Here is a 14649-nt window from a genome sequence, read left to right as displayed (position 1 = left end):
TGTGGAACGACGGAGCTCGCAGGATGTGAGGAAGCGCTGCACTTCGGGTAGATTTGGATCAAATGGAGCTCCAACCTCTCCTGGCTGCTCGGTGTCCCTGCAGGCGCTCGCTCCGCCTTAATAACAGAAGGAAATACTCAGGAGGGTGAAGCGCCCGCCGTCTGCTTTAACAAATAGCTCTGCTCGGTTAGTTAGACGTCGTGATCCAGACGACTCGACTTGTGTCTCGGCTAAATTGGATGGGCTCCTTTCATTCCCTACCCATAATGCATCTGCTAAATGAAAATGAACCATGGGGGAGGGGGTGTTCGGCAACCAGAGTGGCCATTGATTCCAAGCCATGATTGGACAGTGTGTGTTTGTGTGCCACAGTGAGTGCTGTGGAAGAAGAAGAAAGGCGATTTGGGCCGGGCAGCCGTGTGAACACACCCTGCTGTGTGTGTGTGTGTGTGTGTGTGTGTGTGTGTGTGCACTTTCACGAGTCAGGTTTTTAGATCAGCTTTGGACACTCTTTGTTTTCACTGCCTGCTTCACTCTGTCGTCACCCGGCGCTTTTCCAGCAGTTTTCCAAGGAACCATCTGCAGAATTAAACGGAAACCTCACCAGCAGGGGGCAGTGCTTTACTAGTGGATATTTCTTTGTACCTGCCCCCAGCCTGCCTGTAAATACGAATGTGTTAGGATACAGTGACTCACTGCATGACACTATAGTACCGTCTGGTTATTTCAGATCTCTTCAACAGGATTCACAGACTCTGGGACATAAAGTCACATTTTAAAGGTTTGCAAACTAATTTAACCACATACATTTAAAATTGGGACTTCCGGGCACCTGTTGGCAACTTTACTGCCAATCTGTAGTCCAGCAGGACCCAAACATCCTCAGCTGATTGAAGGCGAGGTCACCTGGTGGAGCAAGGTGGCCTCATCCATTTTTATATGGTAGCACCTCTGCAGACTATCGAGTATTAAATAACAAGCAGCAGGAATAAACCACCAACACTCGGACACCCTCGAACTAAAACTCTCACACTGGGACTCTTAGGAGTCCGTTGAAGGTTCAGGTGTGATACCTGAGCAGGTCCTACAGGTGTGCACAGCAGTGGTTTCCTAGCAGCAGCTGGACTGTCACAGCTGCTGGTGCTGAGATGTGATGTAATGAAGGCTTTGATGCTTTTTGCAGCTGAACTTGAAGAAACGTTTAAAGTCGTTGAGTTTTTTGGGAGCTTCATGTCTTAAGTTAAAGATGGACTGTTGCTTCTCGCTATGAAATGGATTCCAGCAGTACCTGAGCGGTTTGCAAAACCAGCTCATTACAGCAAAGAGTGCAGGAAACCCCACAGTAACTATTGACGGGGCTCCTGTGGTGATGGTCAGATATCAGACACTGCAAACCTGCGGTGAAGGTAAACGATGGCTGCTCGGAGGAATCTGAATCATCTGTGTTCGTTGTGTTATTGCTCAGTTCGGCTTTCCTCTGATCGCTCCCACAAAACTAACAACGGGACCGAAAAGGCTTTGAGTTTGTCCGTGTCCAGACTTTAGTCTGCTCGTCTACTTCCTGTCACTTTCACACATTTATTTCTTTAAAGCAGAATTTTTGAGCAGTTTTATAATATTTCAGAAATCGTAGCCAGAAAATGTTAAATGTTTCAAATCACTGGACCAGCCAGCTTTGATGCTTCATTTTTCATGACCTATTTAATCCAAATATGAGAGGTCTTGAACTATTTGTTAATAAGCCTAAAATATTGATGTGGATTAACCGGAGGATTCTGGCTCCAGGCAGACGAGACCGAATCACCAGAGACCATCTTCACTGAACAGCATCCACTCGCACCGCTGCTTCCCCGGCTGCTGATGAGAGCGTTAGCATACTGCCAAGAGTTATTTTAGCCTTATTATTTAGCACGTGATAGGATAACTACTGAAAATGTTGACCTAAACAAGCGAAGCATCCATGAAACTGGAGCTCTAATCATGACGTTAAAGTTTATTTTCTATAAAATACAAATATAAGTACACTTCATGTTATATAGATGTGTCAGTGTAGCTATAAATGTCCTCACTGTGGAGGTGAGCGCAGTGACTAATTCTGTGATGTCACAGGAAACTGTATAAAGGCGCTCTCGCTTGGTTGTAGATGCTGCTCGCCGCTTTTATCCAAGCAGCTGTGAAATACGGTTGGCGTGCAGACGTCCTCGCTGCCTGGTGCTTCTTAAAATGCACGACACGCTGCCAGAAGGCGCCACTAATCTCTGAACACTCTGAACGCCTGCACGTGTGTTTATCTCCTTCCCCACTTTTCCTCTCACCCCGCGTAACGAGGCGGCGTTTTGATGAGTCGACATAATTTGGTACCCGAGTGCTAATTGGAAAGAAAGTGAATGACGACAGCTTCTCATCAGCTTCCAGCCGCAGAGAAAAGAACAAGGAAGGGAAGCTGACGGGCGCACGGGCCCCTGCTGTGGGGAACTGTTCCCCAACACTGATGAAAGCACCTGATGTTTCGCTTCATTCATGGTAAAAACGCTCATCATGAGAATATTTTTGATCAGACTGAACTTGGAGCTGATTATTAGACTTGTGTGCTGCTGGACCTGTTTGGTAGACACTGTGTATCTGAGTGAGTTTGTCAGGTGTTTCGATCATATATGGGCCAACAGGTTTGGAGTATCACGATTAAAACTGCTCAGATATTGAGTGACAGCATCCTGTGAGGGGCTTTCAGAAGAAGATTTGGACGATATCTCTAGACGTGGCCGAGGGTCCAGAGTGTCGGTGGTCTTGTGGATCGTGTTGGTTCGTTAGCTTGCACCGAGGTCGTTCACTGGTCTGTTTGAAGCGGCGCAGATGAGAAGGAGCACCTTAAAGGCTGATGGCGATGAATCTCAGCTGGGTGGAGGGTGGAGTGCCCACTCTGGGAGAGGAATCGCGTCCCAAGTGATGGAGGTGAAGTATGTTCAGGTCTTGTTCTCAAGTGACGGCAGAGATGGATGCCACGCTGGCCTGTTGCAGTAACCAGAGAGGCGGAGCTGTGAGTTTACTGGAAGGAGACCAGAGGACAGATCCAGGACATGAATCTCAGACCTGGAGGAGGTGACTGGGGAGAACGAGGTGTGGACATCTCTGCTCCCATGTCCTGGATGGGTAGCAGAAAGCAGATTAATGGATGGATCCGAAAACCATGTTTATGTTTAAGCAGAAGCTCCAAAGTCTGAGCTGAGCCTGGATCAGCTGTGTCCTCGTCCTGCAGTCTTTCTGTCATCCAGGAAGCATCCGTCTCCGTCCTCTCGTCCTCCCGGTGTCCCGTCTGTATCAGTCCGTCTGCTGTGAGCAGCAGGCAGGCGATGTGCTCACTCACCCGTGATGGATAAGCTGCTTCAGTATCAGGGTCGACGGGGGTTAAAGTGTGTCAGAGTGGCGAGGAGCGGTCAGCTGAGCGTGCGTATTTATTGATCCGTGTCAGAAACAGTGACCTCGTGCACCTCACACAAAAAGACACGCAGCATCATCAGAGAGGGTTTTCTTTTCCACGGCTGAATATTCCTGCACGTTTGCAGCTACTTCAGCGCGCCTCTCGTCTGCTCTCGGCTCGGTTTCTTTCCCGCCGTCACCCTTCACGGATGCACTCGTTCACCCGGATGCAGCGTCTGACTCACGAGCACTCGCACACTTACTCGCTGGGCGCTGTCAGCCTGGGGAGGGAGCTTCCTACCGTAATAGCTTTGGGAGGGCCTGACTGCATGAGAGTGTGATGAATAGAGTGGGCCGCGGCAGCTGAAGCTACTGTGGTGATGAAATGTGTGCACTTTATCATTTCCTGGAAAATGAGGAAGGAGAGCGGGGAGAGGAAAGGGGGATCTGCCTCGGGGGGAGGAGGAGAGCAGGTCAGAAAGGAGGAAGGAGGGACGTTATGGATCCGGTCGTGACGTCTTATTCTTTATTGGCCCTTTATAAAATCTCATTGCAGGAGTCATGCCTTAACTGTAGTCGGTGTGCTTCTGCTATGAAAGATGGAGTCCTGTGACTGTGATCTGATTAGAAATGGAGCCGCATGCCTGGCAGGGCGGCGCAGGAACCAGCGCCATCAATCAAAGCTCCAAAAGGAGCGGAGACCCCGAGCGAAGCCCACCGTCACGCTCTCCGTGTGCGAGCGTCTAAGCAACGTCGACCCCTGTCTGCAGAGGAGCGTACTGCAGCGCAGTCACACGTGGGACTCTGAGCTGATGTCACTCTCCTGCAATCATCAGCTGCTCCTTTTTGAAGTCCGGCAGCCTTCATGATAAATGAAGTTTTAATGGAGCTTTAGTTGGATCGCCGCTCTTCTTTTTTGTTTGCTTTTTGATGCGTCGAAATGCCCTGCAGAGAGAAAACCGCAAACATGTTTCTCTCCTGTGATGCAAAAGCCTGATATCAAAGCAAAGGCTTTGTCTTTGGAGCTTTTATGTCTCCAACACAACTGCACGCGTTTTTCACACACAGGGAACGGCTTAACTCCTCCAAACATCAGACTGACGCCTCTGCCCTGGTTTCCAGTCTGTGTGCTAAAGATGCTAAATGATGATTACTGAGGTAGAATATTAAAGAAAATCTAGGTTTTTCTTCATCTGACAGGAAAGTTGTTACACTACAACTCAGCTCAGAGTCATGAAGAACAGAAGAGTCCACCTGAGGAGACCTGATGCTGTAGATCGTGGCGGCCTGAGCGACATCCCCCCCTCAGCCTCCCCAAACCCATCTGTGTGTGTTACGCCTGCCCAACCAAGAAACACCAGCTGAGACTGAGTGTTTAAATGTGTGAGCGGTCTTTAGGACAGTAATCTCAGAGTCTTGACTACTCCCTAAAAACTGGCCACACGGTGGCGTACTCTGCATCACAAACCCATCCGGTGGAGCCCACGCCTCCCCCGGGCTTCATGTATAAACGTATCGAGCGTCTGGCCTCGTAGCCGAGCCTCTCTCTGTGTGAGATATATTTCCACCGTGTGGAATTTCTCGGCCGGCCAAAGCTTCCTGCCCTCCTCTCCGTCTGTTTTCCCCTTTTTTCTGAGACATATTTTATTTCCTCTTCTCTTACTTGGCATTTTTTCCCGCAGATCTTGCATTTTTATCGAGTCAATTTGCATGGCCGTGGGCAGCGATTTGTTTTATCTGTCGGGGCTCACGGTTGGTAATCGTATAACTATCAGCTTAAATGGAGTATCCGTCCTCTGCGGACCATAACGTTGACAAATCACTCTGTTATTATGCGCATGCTGTATTTGAGCCACGATGAAGGCATCGCCCGCCGCCCTCCTATAGGCCGGGGTGATGCTGTCATCATTCATCGTGCCCCTCACAGCCCTCTCTGTGAATACCAATAGGCTTTGACCTTGGCTTGTGTCTGGCGGGGTAGAGATGCTGCAAGATTATCAGATTATTGCTGGATAAGGCATGAACTCGTGTGATTGGTCAGTTTTCGGGCTCCCAACAGGGGGCTGCTTAAGCGGCAGTGTTACCCCTGGTGATGGGGCTCGTTGGGAATAGTTGTGGGCGATGACGTGTTGGTGTAACCCAGGAGGTCGGCTCTATCACCGACAGGAGACGGCCTCACATCCAACATGCTGGTTCACACCATGTTAATGACATTCTTCTTTTATTGAGGTCACCGGGGTTAAAAGGTCGTCTCTGTTCCCTCAGAGGAACGCTCTGTTGTCTGTCATGTGCTGCTAGTGAACTTCAGACGTTGTTTATGAATTGTGACTCATCAGAATCCATCCATCCATCCATTCACTGGGATATCCAATTAACCTATCCCCACAAACTGCATGTCTTTGGACGGTGGGAGGAAGCCGGAGTACCCGGAGAGAACCCACGCAAACACGGGGAGAACATGCAAACTCCACACAGAAAGACCCCGGCCTGATGTTGGAATTGAACTCAGGACCTTCTTGCTGTGCGGCAACAGTGCTAACCACCGTGCCACCGTGCTGCCCTCATCAGAATCATTAAAATAAATAATGAAAGCAGCCTGGACAGAAAATATTAAACACAAGTCGATGACATGTTAAAGTGGGCGTGTCCTTAGCATCACAGGTGTGTGCCATCTCAGGAGATGGAGACAGAAATGTTAAAGGTGAAGGCTATGAGGCCGTGTCCGAGCAGCTCGATGTTCCTGTGACGACCCCTGACCTCTGACCCTAACCTGCACAATCCAGGTCATGATTTCTGAGCTTGCTGCTGAGGCTTTGAGTGCTGAATCGCTCTGCAGAGAGCCAACATGTGAACCTCAGGCTGAAACACTGACTCGGTGAACTGACCTCGAGTCTTTCTGCAACCTTTCCCATATTTCATTCACTCATCGTTCATTTTTCTTTCATGTGCACTCCTCACCTGTCTGCTGCTTTTACCATCTATTATTAGATGGTAAAGTTACAGGACAAAATCAAACATGAGATGGTGTCAACTTGGAAAAATTGATGGAAAATTCATCGACGGATGATAAAGGAAACACTTTTGAGTAAATGATTTTGCTGTTTTCACGATAAGTCACTGAGAAGCGTGCGGTGGAGAGGATCAGGAGAAACCAAACTGAATGCTTGAGCCTTCAGCTGCCTACTCCATGCCAGCTGTACGTGCATCTCTTCTGTGCTCGCCAAGTGTGACAGCGCTCCCGCGTACAAAGCGGTTAATTGATTCCTCCAAACCCGTCTGGACAGCTAATGCCCAGAGTGCGCCTCAGTCTTGTTGTGGCCCCGAGGGTAATGAGGGGGTCCTCGGGGGGCTTAGAGTAGGCGGGCTCACGGGCGGGAGGTTGGAGCTGAGGTCTGGATTTGACGAGGCTTAGAGATGACCTCGGCGGGGGGGGAAGCAGCGAGAGGCTAAGGCGATAATCTGGGGAAGTGTTTATTTACTGGTGGTGCAGGGTAGCCTTGCAGGAGGCCAATGAGAATCATTAAGTTGCATCCATTATGCTAATGCTAATGGTAAACACATCGATTAGCCCTGTATCTGCCAGCCCCACTCATACACTCTAATTAGGAAATCCATCGTTTTTGAGGCCACTAAAAAGTTTCTTTTGTGAACTGAAGCTGCTGAAAATCAAACAGCAGCTTTAGGACAAGACTTACGAGGAGTTACCAGGCACCTGTGACCTCTGACCTCGTGTAATTCCTTTCAAAACACGAGGTCGCGGTGCTAAAGATGCAGTATTCGTTTAGCTCTGCTCCTTTAGTCATGATGGTTTTCTTTAACACCCTGAAACCAGCCTGTTGTTGAGAATTTGAGGGGAAAAAATCGAATATTCAGCAAATCTTTCACCCTGGACTGAACCTCTCAGTCAGCTGACCACGTGCCACACGGCTCGCAGTTTTTTTACACATCTGTTTTGTTTCGACAGTCGATGCTGAGCGCTCAAAGCTCTGGAAATGATAAGAAGTTCTCTGAAGTGCTCGCGCTGTCCTGTGACTTCTGAGCAGTGTGCTGATGTTTTTGTTCTCTCTCTGCTTACCTTTCACACAGAATGCCGTCATTTATTTTGACTGTCATGAAAACACCGCCGCTATCAAAACAACATCCATTTTTAATGAGGCATGACTGATCACCGTGAACATCTGTGCGCTCAATGATCTGTCATCACAGATAGTTTGTTACAGAATCTCTAAAATACGGGAAAACAAAAGCTCAACAACAACCTCTGTGAACACTGTCACAGGGACCAGATGAGCATTTTCTCCCAGCACTGCTTCTACACATGACCTCTCACCTCCTGCTTCCTCCTCTTCTCACCTCCAGTAGATCTGAGCTGGCTGCTCCAGGGAAGTGTTTGATTTCAGCCTCAGGGACTCTGGTCACTGGCTAAACTCTGGAGCCCGAGTTTCTGTTCTCCCAGCTTCTCTTGGTGCTCTTCCCCTCGTTTGTGGCCTAATGCTTTACAGATGCCTCCAGATCCATACCTCGATAAATAAAGCCAAAACTAGCCAGCAGCGCTCCCGCTGGCACGTCCTGGTTTAGTGTTAAATGTTAGCTGTTTAGCCAAAAAGACTCTTTCTCTGATTCTGCTGCAGACACTCTCTCTCTTCACAGTAGTTTATTTTCTGCTGCTGTAATTAACTGCTCTGTGTCAGTATTGCTAATGAGTTTGTATTTGGAGTAATGCGGCTGTTGAGCTGTTTCATGCAGGTCTGAAAGCTCACACATGATACAAGCTCACCTTTATTTTGACGGCTGTGAACAGACATGCTGTCAGTAGTTGCTCTGTTAGGATCTGATGGTTTAAGAGACCTGTGCAAACTTCTACAGCTGGACCAGGACTCGCTCACGTCCCAGCTTCTCTCCTGATTGGAACTTGTTGTTTAGAGCGTTTCAAGGTTGTATTTGCCTTTCAAACCATGCACAGCGTGAATAGCTTAACAGGCTCCCAGGGAGCTCGCTAAAGCAAAGTACTTTTCATTCTGCTGCTGTTTTCCTCGAGGAAAAAGCCTCATTCATTGGCCCTGTCCTCACCACCTTGATAAGTTACAACCAGCCATTTCCAGGTCTCACACTTGCACCTATTGTGTTGCCACTCGGTGGAGATCGTTTACCGTTAGCTTGTTCAATTAACCCAGCAGGCATCCAGCATGTGTATGAAGCTTGTGGCTGATGGAAAGGTGATCCTTTTACATACTGGGTCGTTTGGAGTTTGCCATACAGTTCCCTTGTGAATTTGGCCTTTTCAGTACAAAGGGAGACCTGTTAGCCTAATCCTGACTCCAAACGGGTCACTGGTGACCCGGTCAATGTTGTGAGGCTTAAAAACATTTAACGTCCAACCCTGCAACAGACATTTACGTTCTCACATCCACCTCTGTCAAGTAACGTCCAGAGAAGTGCATTGGTGCTGGGCTGCATGGCTGCATGGCTGCAGGGCTGCAGGGCTGCAGTGCATGTGTGAGAATGATGTAAGACTTGGGAATAACAATAAAGGTTATTTTAAACCGCTGCAGATTAGGTGGCTAAAGGAAGAGCACCGGGCATATGGAAATGTGAACACGGCAGTTAACATTCCCTGGAAATGTAAAACATTCCCTCGCACCCCAATAGAGGATATCGGCATCTTTCAAAGCCGCGACGGAAAATCCTGAGTGAAAAGGGCAAACATCTTGGCAGATATCCTGCCCGCACTGAGGCTCGGTCGTTCTGAGGCATACTTTCCACTTAGACCCATCCAGACACTCTAACTGGTCGGCCACTGGCAGAAATGATATCCGCTCCCCATGTTTTAGAGGTCGTGTGTCCCGTGTAGCCCGAGATGGATGGGATGAGATGAGGGGTCAAGTCCCGCTCACTCTGTGTCCCACTTTGGTGACAATGAAGCATATTCTGGTTGCTAGCACGCAGCGATCTTGGTGGAGAGGTCGGTATAAAGGCTTTATTCATCTGCTGCGGGCGGTCACAAAGAGGCAGATACAGCTCATCAGATCACAGGGGACTGGAGGAAGGGATGGAGAGAAGAGAGCGCAGTGACACGAAGAATCAGGAGCTGCTTCTTCAACCAGGCGTTTGTGCCTGATGTGTCCAGCCGGGACCTGAGTGCAGCCGAGAGAGCCAAGAGAAGGTGCTCATTAACCTCGTGCAGTGAGAGGGCATCGCCTCCACCGCCGGACACACCGGCCACCCCGCCCCGGGCTGCTTCTGCCCTCGTCAGTGTAATCAGCCGTCCTACATGACCAGATGAAGCCCCTCATTAATGAAGTGGGCCGTGTCACAGGGACCGCCCACGCCACCTGTCCAAGTAAAGGACATCTCAGAGCTGCAGCTGAACCTGAGAGTCGTTTATTTGTGTGTGCATACATGTAAAGACCACACATGTGCCTACATGCACTTATGCACAACATACTGGGGCCAAAATCTGCACCAGCTGAGCGCCGTATACTGGTAAATACTGGAAGATGGTCCACTGCAGTGACGGTTATGACTTCAAGACTTCCTGAGCTGTAATCAAGGTTCAGTTGAACTGTGTATCTGTGAACACAATGTGTTGTAACATAAGCAAACGTCGTCTCACCTGATGAGTGAAAACGCTGCTTTGAGTCACTGGTTTGGCACCAGTGGGGTTAACACCAGCTCTAGAGCCAAGTTGGTCAAAACTTGGTGAGACTTGGTTTGTAGGTGCCGGAGAGTTTTTATGGACAGAAGAAATCTGCTGGACATTAGCTGCTTACTAAAGAGCCTCACACGAGGTGCCTAATTCAGCCGTCCCCAACCCCCGGACCACGGACCGGGCCGTGAGTGGTTTGGTACCGGGCCGCCAGAGTTGATGCTCAGGTGTGCAATTTATGGTTTTCAGGGTTTTTATCGTTAACTCTGTTTTCCTGGGTCTCTTCCTGTGTTGTGGTTGTGTGTCTTATTTTGAAAGAAATGTTTACGCGTTACCATAGCGATCAGAGAGCATTAAGGGGCAGAGAGGAGGACGTTACTCTCAATGTTGTTGGTGCATTTCAGGAGGACGCTGCTAATAAAGTTACACAATTATACAGTGAATTCATGTTTATTGTTATATTTACAAAATACCACAGTTTTTTGTCTCGGTCGTTTCATTTTATTTTGTTGTATTTATCCGCCACGCCTTAAAGGCCGCTCCGTGAAAATATTGTTTGACCTTAAACCGTTCGGTTGGGGACCGCTGAGCTACATGATTAAACCTGCAACACAAATCACAGAAACTTCTTAAAATTCCTTCAAGAATTTCTGACCAACGCTCCAAAAACACTCCAAAAGCATTGGTTACTGTCTGCTGCAGGCACTGCTAAGTTACTTGTTTATTAAAGAATGAATGCAATGCATAAGTTTGTCTTTGTTCAGTCCTACTTTTCATTTATTTAGCTCTTAAAATGCTTTTTACTTTAATAACCCTGAACGTGGCTAATACCAGGCGTAGGTATAAGTCACCTTTGTGGTTTTCTGTCAGCTGATACTTCAGCACAGGTTTTAGTGGGATCCGGGTCTTTGCTGCAGCACCATGCAGTAGTTCTACTGCCTGTGTTTGATTTCCAGCTGTACTGTAGCAGGGATGACGTGGCTGAATTTGAGATTAGATGAGGGTTTTATTTGTCCTCAGGAAAAGTTGGAATTCTAGCAAAAGAGAAAAAGAAGGCTGGGAGGAAGGAAGGAAGGAAGGAAAGGAGGGATGATGGGAAGCGTGGATGGACAGGTTTTTATCAGGTCTGTCTTTCTATAAATAGCTCATTCTGCCTTCATCTGTCTGTTTTCACAAAATCACCACACTGCCTCAGTCCAAAAGTCGCTATTGATTAAGGACGGAAGCAGACGCGCTCTGCTCGGCGAACCTCACATACAAATCTGTCACTGCCGATTTATAGCTTAGGCTTGTCGCATAATCCCATTAGAGTCCTTTAAGCAAGGCATCTTCAACTGATCCTCCTGCTTTCAAAAGTGGGGAGAGGTCTCCTCCTTCTCTGACAGGGAGGATGAGGAGGAGGAGGAGGAGGAGGATGGTGGTGCCGCTTTAGAGTCACATGACTGATTTGTGTCTGTTGCGGGGAGTGCAGGCAGCTGGCCAAAGTCGTCCCTCCCTCTCTCTCCATCCTTCGCTCTGTCTCGCTCTCTCTCGCCCTCGAACACACGCGTTCGTTAGTGCGCTAAAGCAGATTGCATGCGTGCGTCCGTGCATGAGTGCAGCCGCCAGCTTCTGCATATCCACATGTGGTGACCGTGTGCCGTGCTGTGGCCCGAGCTGCCCGATCACTAACCATGTCCCTCTTGTGTTGCTTCTCTCTCAGGGACTATGGCTCCAAGCGCAAGTCGGGTAAGTCCAACGTTTTTCTTCATAGCTCTTCCCTAAAGTTGACTTTAACCTTCCTTCTCTTTCCACTTGTTGCTCCCTGAGATCCACATCCAGGGGGGTGGGGGGTTGTGCCGTGTCACATACGAGTCTTAAACAGGACTGCGGATTGTCTGCTGCCATGTGATGTCAGTGTGTGGTTTGTAAACTAGCCCCGCTCTGTGCTTTGGGCTGGGTTCAAACAGCTGTCAGGCTGTTTCCTTCTGGCTGCAGATTTGCCTCACAGCCCAGGGTGGGGTTCAGAAATATCTAGTAGCTTTTTGGCATGTCAGAATAAAGTCGTTAGAGATCTGATGTGGCGATCGGAACGACTGGATTGTTTCCCCGAGTTAAGTCGACTTAAGTCGAAGTGACAGGCAAAGCATTCTGGGTGACACACGTTTAGTTTCCTTAATAATTCAACATGAAGATGAAGGGATGTGTCTGAAGGTACGGAGATCAACCTGATCAGTCAAAAAGAAGCTTTAATGCCTCCATTGGCTGTCACACATGGTTGTAACAGAATGAAGGTTAATAGCATTCAGTAATAAATGTCATGGCTTGGCTAATAAGCAAAAACAGCAGAAAACAACCATCTGACTGTAAAACCGAGACTGTGAACGCTCTTTAGCCTCATTAAGAAGGTATTAGCTACAGAATAGCTGCTTAACAAAGGATTGGTACATGTGAGTCACTCGTATATGGGAACCCTGCGTGTTTAAGGCTTGGTAGGCTGTAGAAATACCTCCTTATGAATTATTGAAGGGAAAATGCAGGAAGTAGGCTGTTGGTATCGGAGACTATGGTTCTCTTGGCCTACTTGATGACTTTGTCTCGATTTTTAAGCAGCTTGAAGGTTGTGATAGGTGATTTCCTCTGAGAAGAACACTCTGGCAAATGATCGTGAGTTTATTTTTGGCCTGAAAGCACAGAGCTGAGAGAGACGGGTTATTATTCAGTTACATCCACGTACCTCGCAGTGATTTGATTTCTCGGAGGCTGATTGCTTCTGCGGAAAAGCAGCTTGTGATTTTTCATTGCAGGCTCTGAGGCAGGCGGCTCCTGTAACCTCCGTGTCTGCCGACGCAGTCTTTGGGATGTTGCCCAGTTGGACGGCGCCCCACTGACCCACTCGTCTCTGCTGCAGCACGACCTCAAGTATCATGAAGTCAGTCAGTGTTGCAACAGGGTGTCTGAACTTCTACTTTAAATTTCAGAGAGATTACAAAACGTCTGAAATATTTCAGTAAGTGCAAAGTAAAGGAACAGTATCTGTTAACGAAGGAAAGGCGCCACACTTCTTCTGTGGTTTGGTTCTGGCAGAGACCTGGAAATGGCAGAACCAGATCGAGTTCTTATATACCAAACATGTCAGAGTTTACACGCAGAGGTGGTGAGTTACGCAAAGCTGATTAAACCGTTTAGCTGTCGAGCGTTGAAACCATTCACTATGTGCTGTACACACAGAGAAACCCCCACAATCCATCCTGGTTGCTCCTGTTCATTTACCAACATTTACACAGTCATAGCTGTTAGTCTCACTGTTCATTGTTCTTCATACTGCAAGTCATCGTCGTCTTCTCCGGTGGTATCCTTGTTGAAGTTTGAGGGGACGGTCCAGTTCTGTTTAAACGTGACCATTAAAGCTCATCACAGCTAACATCCAGCATGACCTTTAACCTTTCACATCCACACTGCAGAACAGCATCTTTGTGACTCACATGTCCATAATTTCACATTATTGATTTAATAATGAATTATGGTCAGCTAACTGTTTTAGCGGTCCATCAATAGCTCTGTGCCAAAACGTAGGCTGCGTCCTCCTGAGGCCGATTACGTCACAGCGACGCAGCGAAGGCTGTCCCAATTCAAAGACTCCTCCAAATGCAGCGACAAATGCGTCCTCCTTTTCCCCAGATTTGAAGGATGGGTCGGGTGTGTCCTTTGTCACCCACCATATCCCAGAATTCATAGCGCGTCCCAGCCAATTCCAGTTTTCAACAATGGCAGCAGCTACTTAGTTTTAATATTACTCTTATTTCTCTTTCTGGGTCACAAAATAAACTTTTAACATATTTTCAGGCGAGAATGTAGCTGTGTAAACTTCAAATATCTGCTCGGTTTATCAAGACATCGCATACTTGCAAAATTGGTCCAATGTTTTCAGAGACGTCTGTTACCCACCCGCTCGATAGCTAGCCGGGAGGTCAAGGGTCACTCGAGCCAGCAATAACAGCAACCCCCCCCCCCCCCCCCCCCCCCCGCAGTCTTTCCCTACTCAGGTTAAACATGATATATAAGTCACTTAGATAACTTAAAAATGTTATTGTTTGGCTTTTTTCAGTGTTTCATTTGTTCCTGAGTAAATCGGTTTGGCTGAGATTAAAGTTACAGTTTTCACACAGCTGATTAAACAGAAGTGTCACATGATCGAGAGTTTACTCCATGTCCTGTTAGATTTTAGATAGCAAGGAGCAGACAGCTGAGGTTATTAAACTCGACGTAATTCTGAAGGCTAGACCGTCCCATTTCACGGCCCACGTAGAGCGCGGGGCCCGGGTCCACAGGAGGATGCGGCCTAGGAATTGGGCCACCGCTAATATTAGCTTACTGTTAGCATTGTACTCCCGACTGCTGGCTAACAATTTAACAGCTAGCCATACCTTTAGCTTAACACATTTTATTGATTGTTAGCTAACAATATATTCATGCCTATATTAGTCGATGGCTATACCTTTGGCTAATTCAACGATTTACTTTTTGAACAATTGCTTATTTTATTATTATTATTAATCAAGTCATTAATCAAACTCAGGCTCAGACGTGTTCAGCTCAGTTTTTTT

General features: G+C 47.8%; 1 protein-coding gene across 8 annotated transcripts in view; it reads left to right on the top strand.

The window, feature by feature from the left end:
- Nucleotides 1–14649, top strand: part of sh3pxd2aa (SH3 and PX domains 2Aa) — a 97949-nt gene that overhangs the window by 38173 nt on the left and 45127 nt on the right. For all 8 annotated transcript variants that reach the window (XM_063477034.2, XM_063477033.1, XM_063477041.1 and 5 more), the window contains one exon: nt 11766–11791. In XM_063477034.2, coding sequence (XP_063333104.1) covers nt 11766–11791 — 26 coding nt within the window. The remainder of the gene's footprint in view (nt 1–11765; nt 11792–14649) is intronic.

This window comes from Pelmatolapia mariae, linkage group LG6 (genome assembly GCF_036321145.2).
Source record: "Pelmatolapia mariae isolate MD_Pm_ZW linkage group LG6, Pm_UMD_F_2, whole genome shotgun sequence".
In the NCBI taxonomy this organism is placed as follows: Eukaryota; Metazoa; Chordata; class Actinopteri; order Cichliformes; family Cichlidae; genus Pelmatolapia; species Pelmatolapia mariae.
This window is presented reverse-complemented; position numbering and strand designations above follow the sequence as displayed.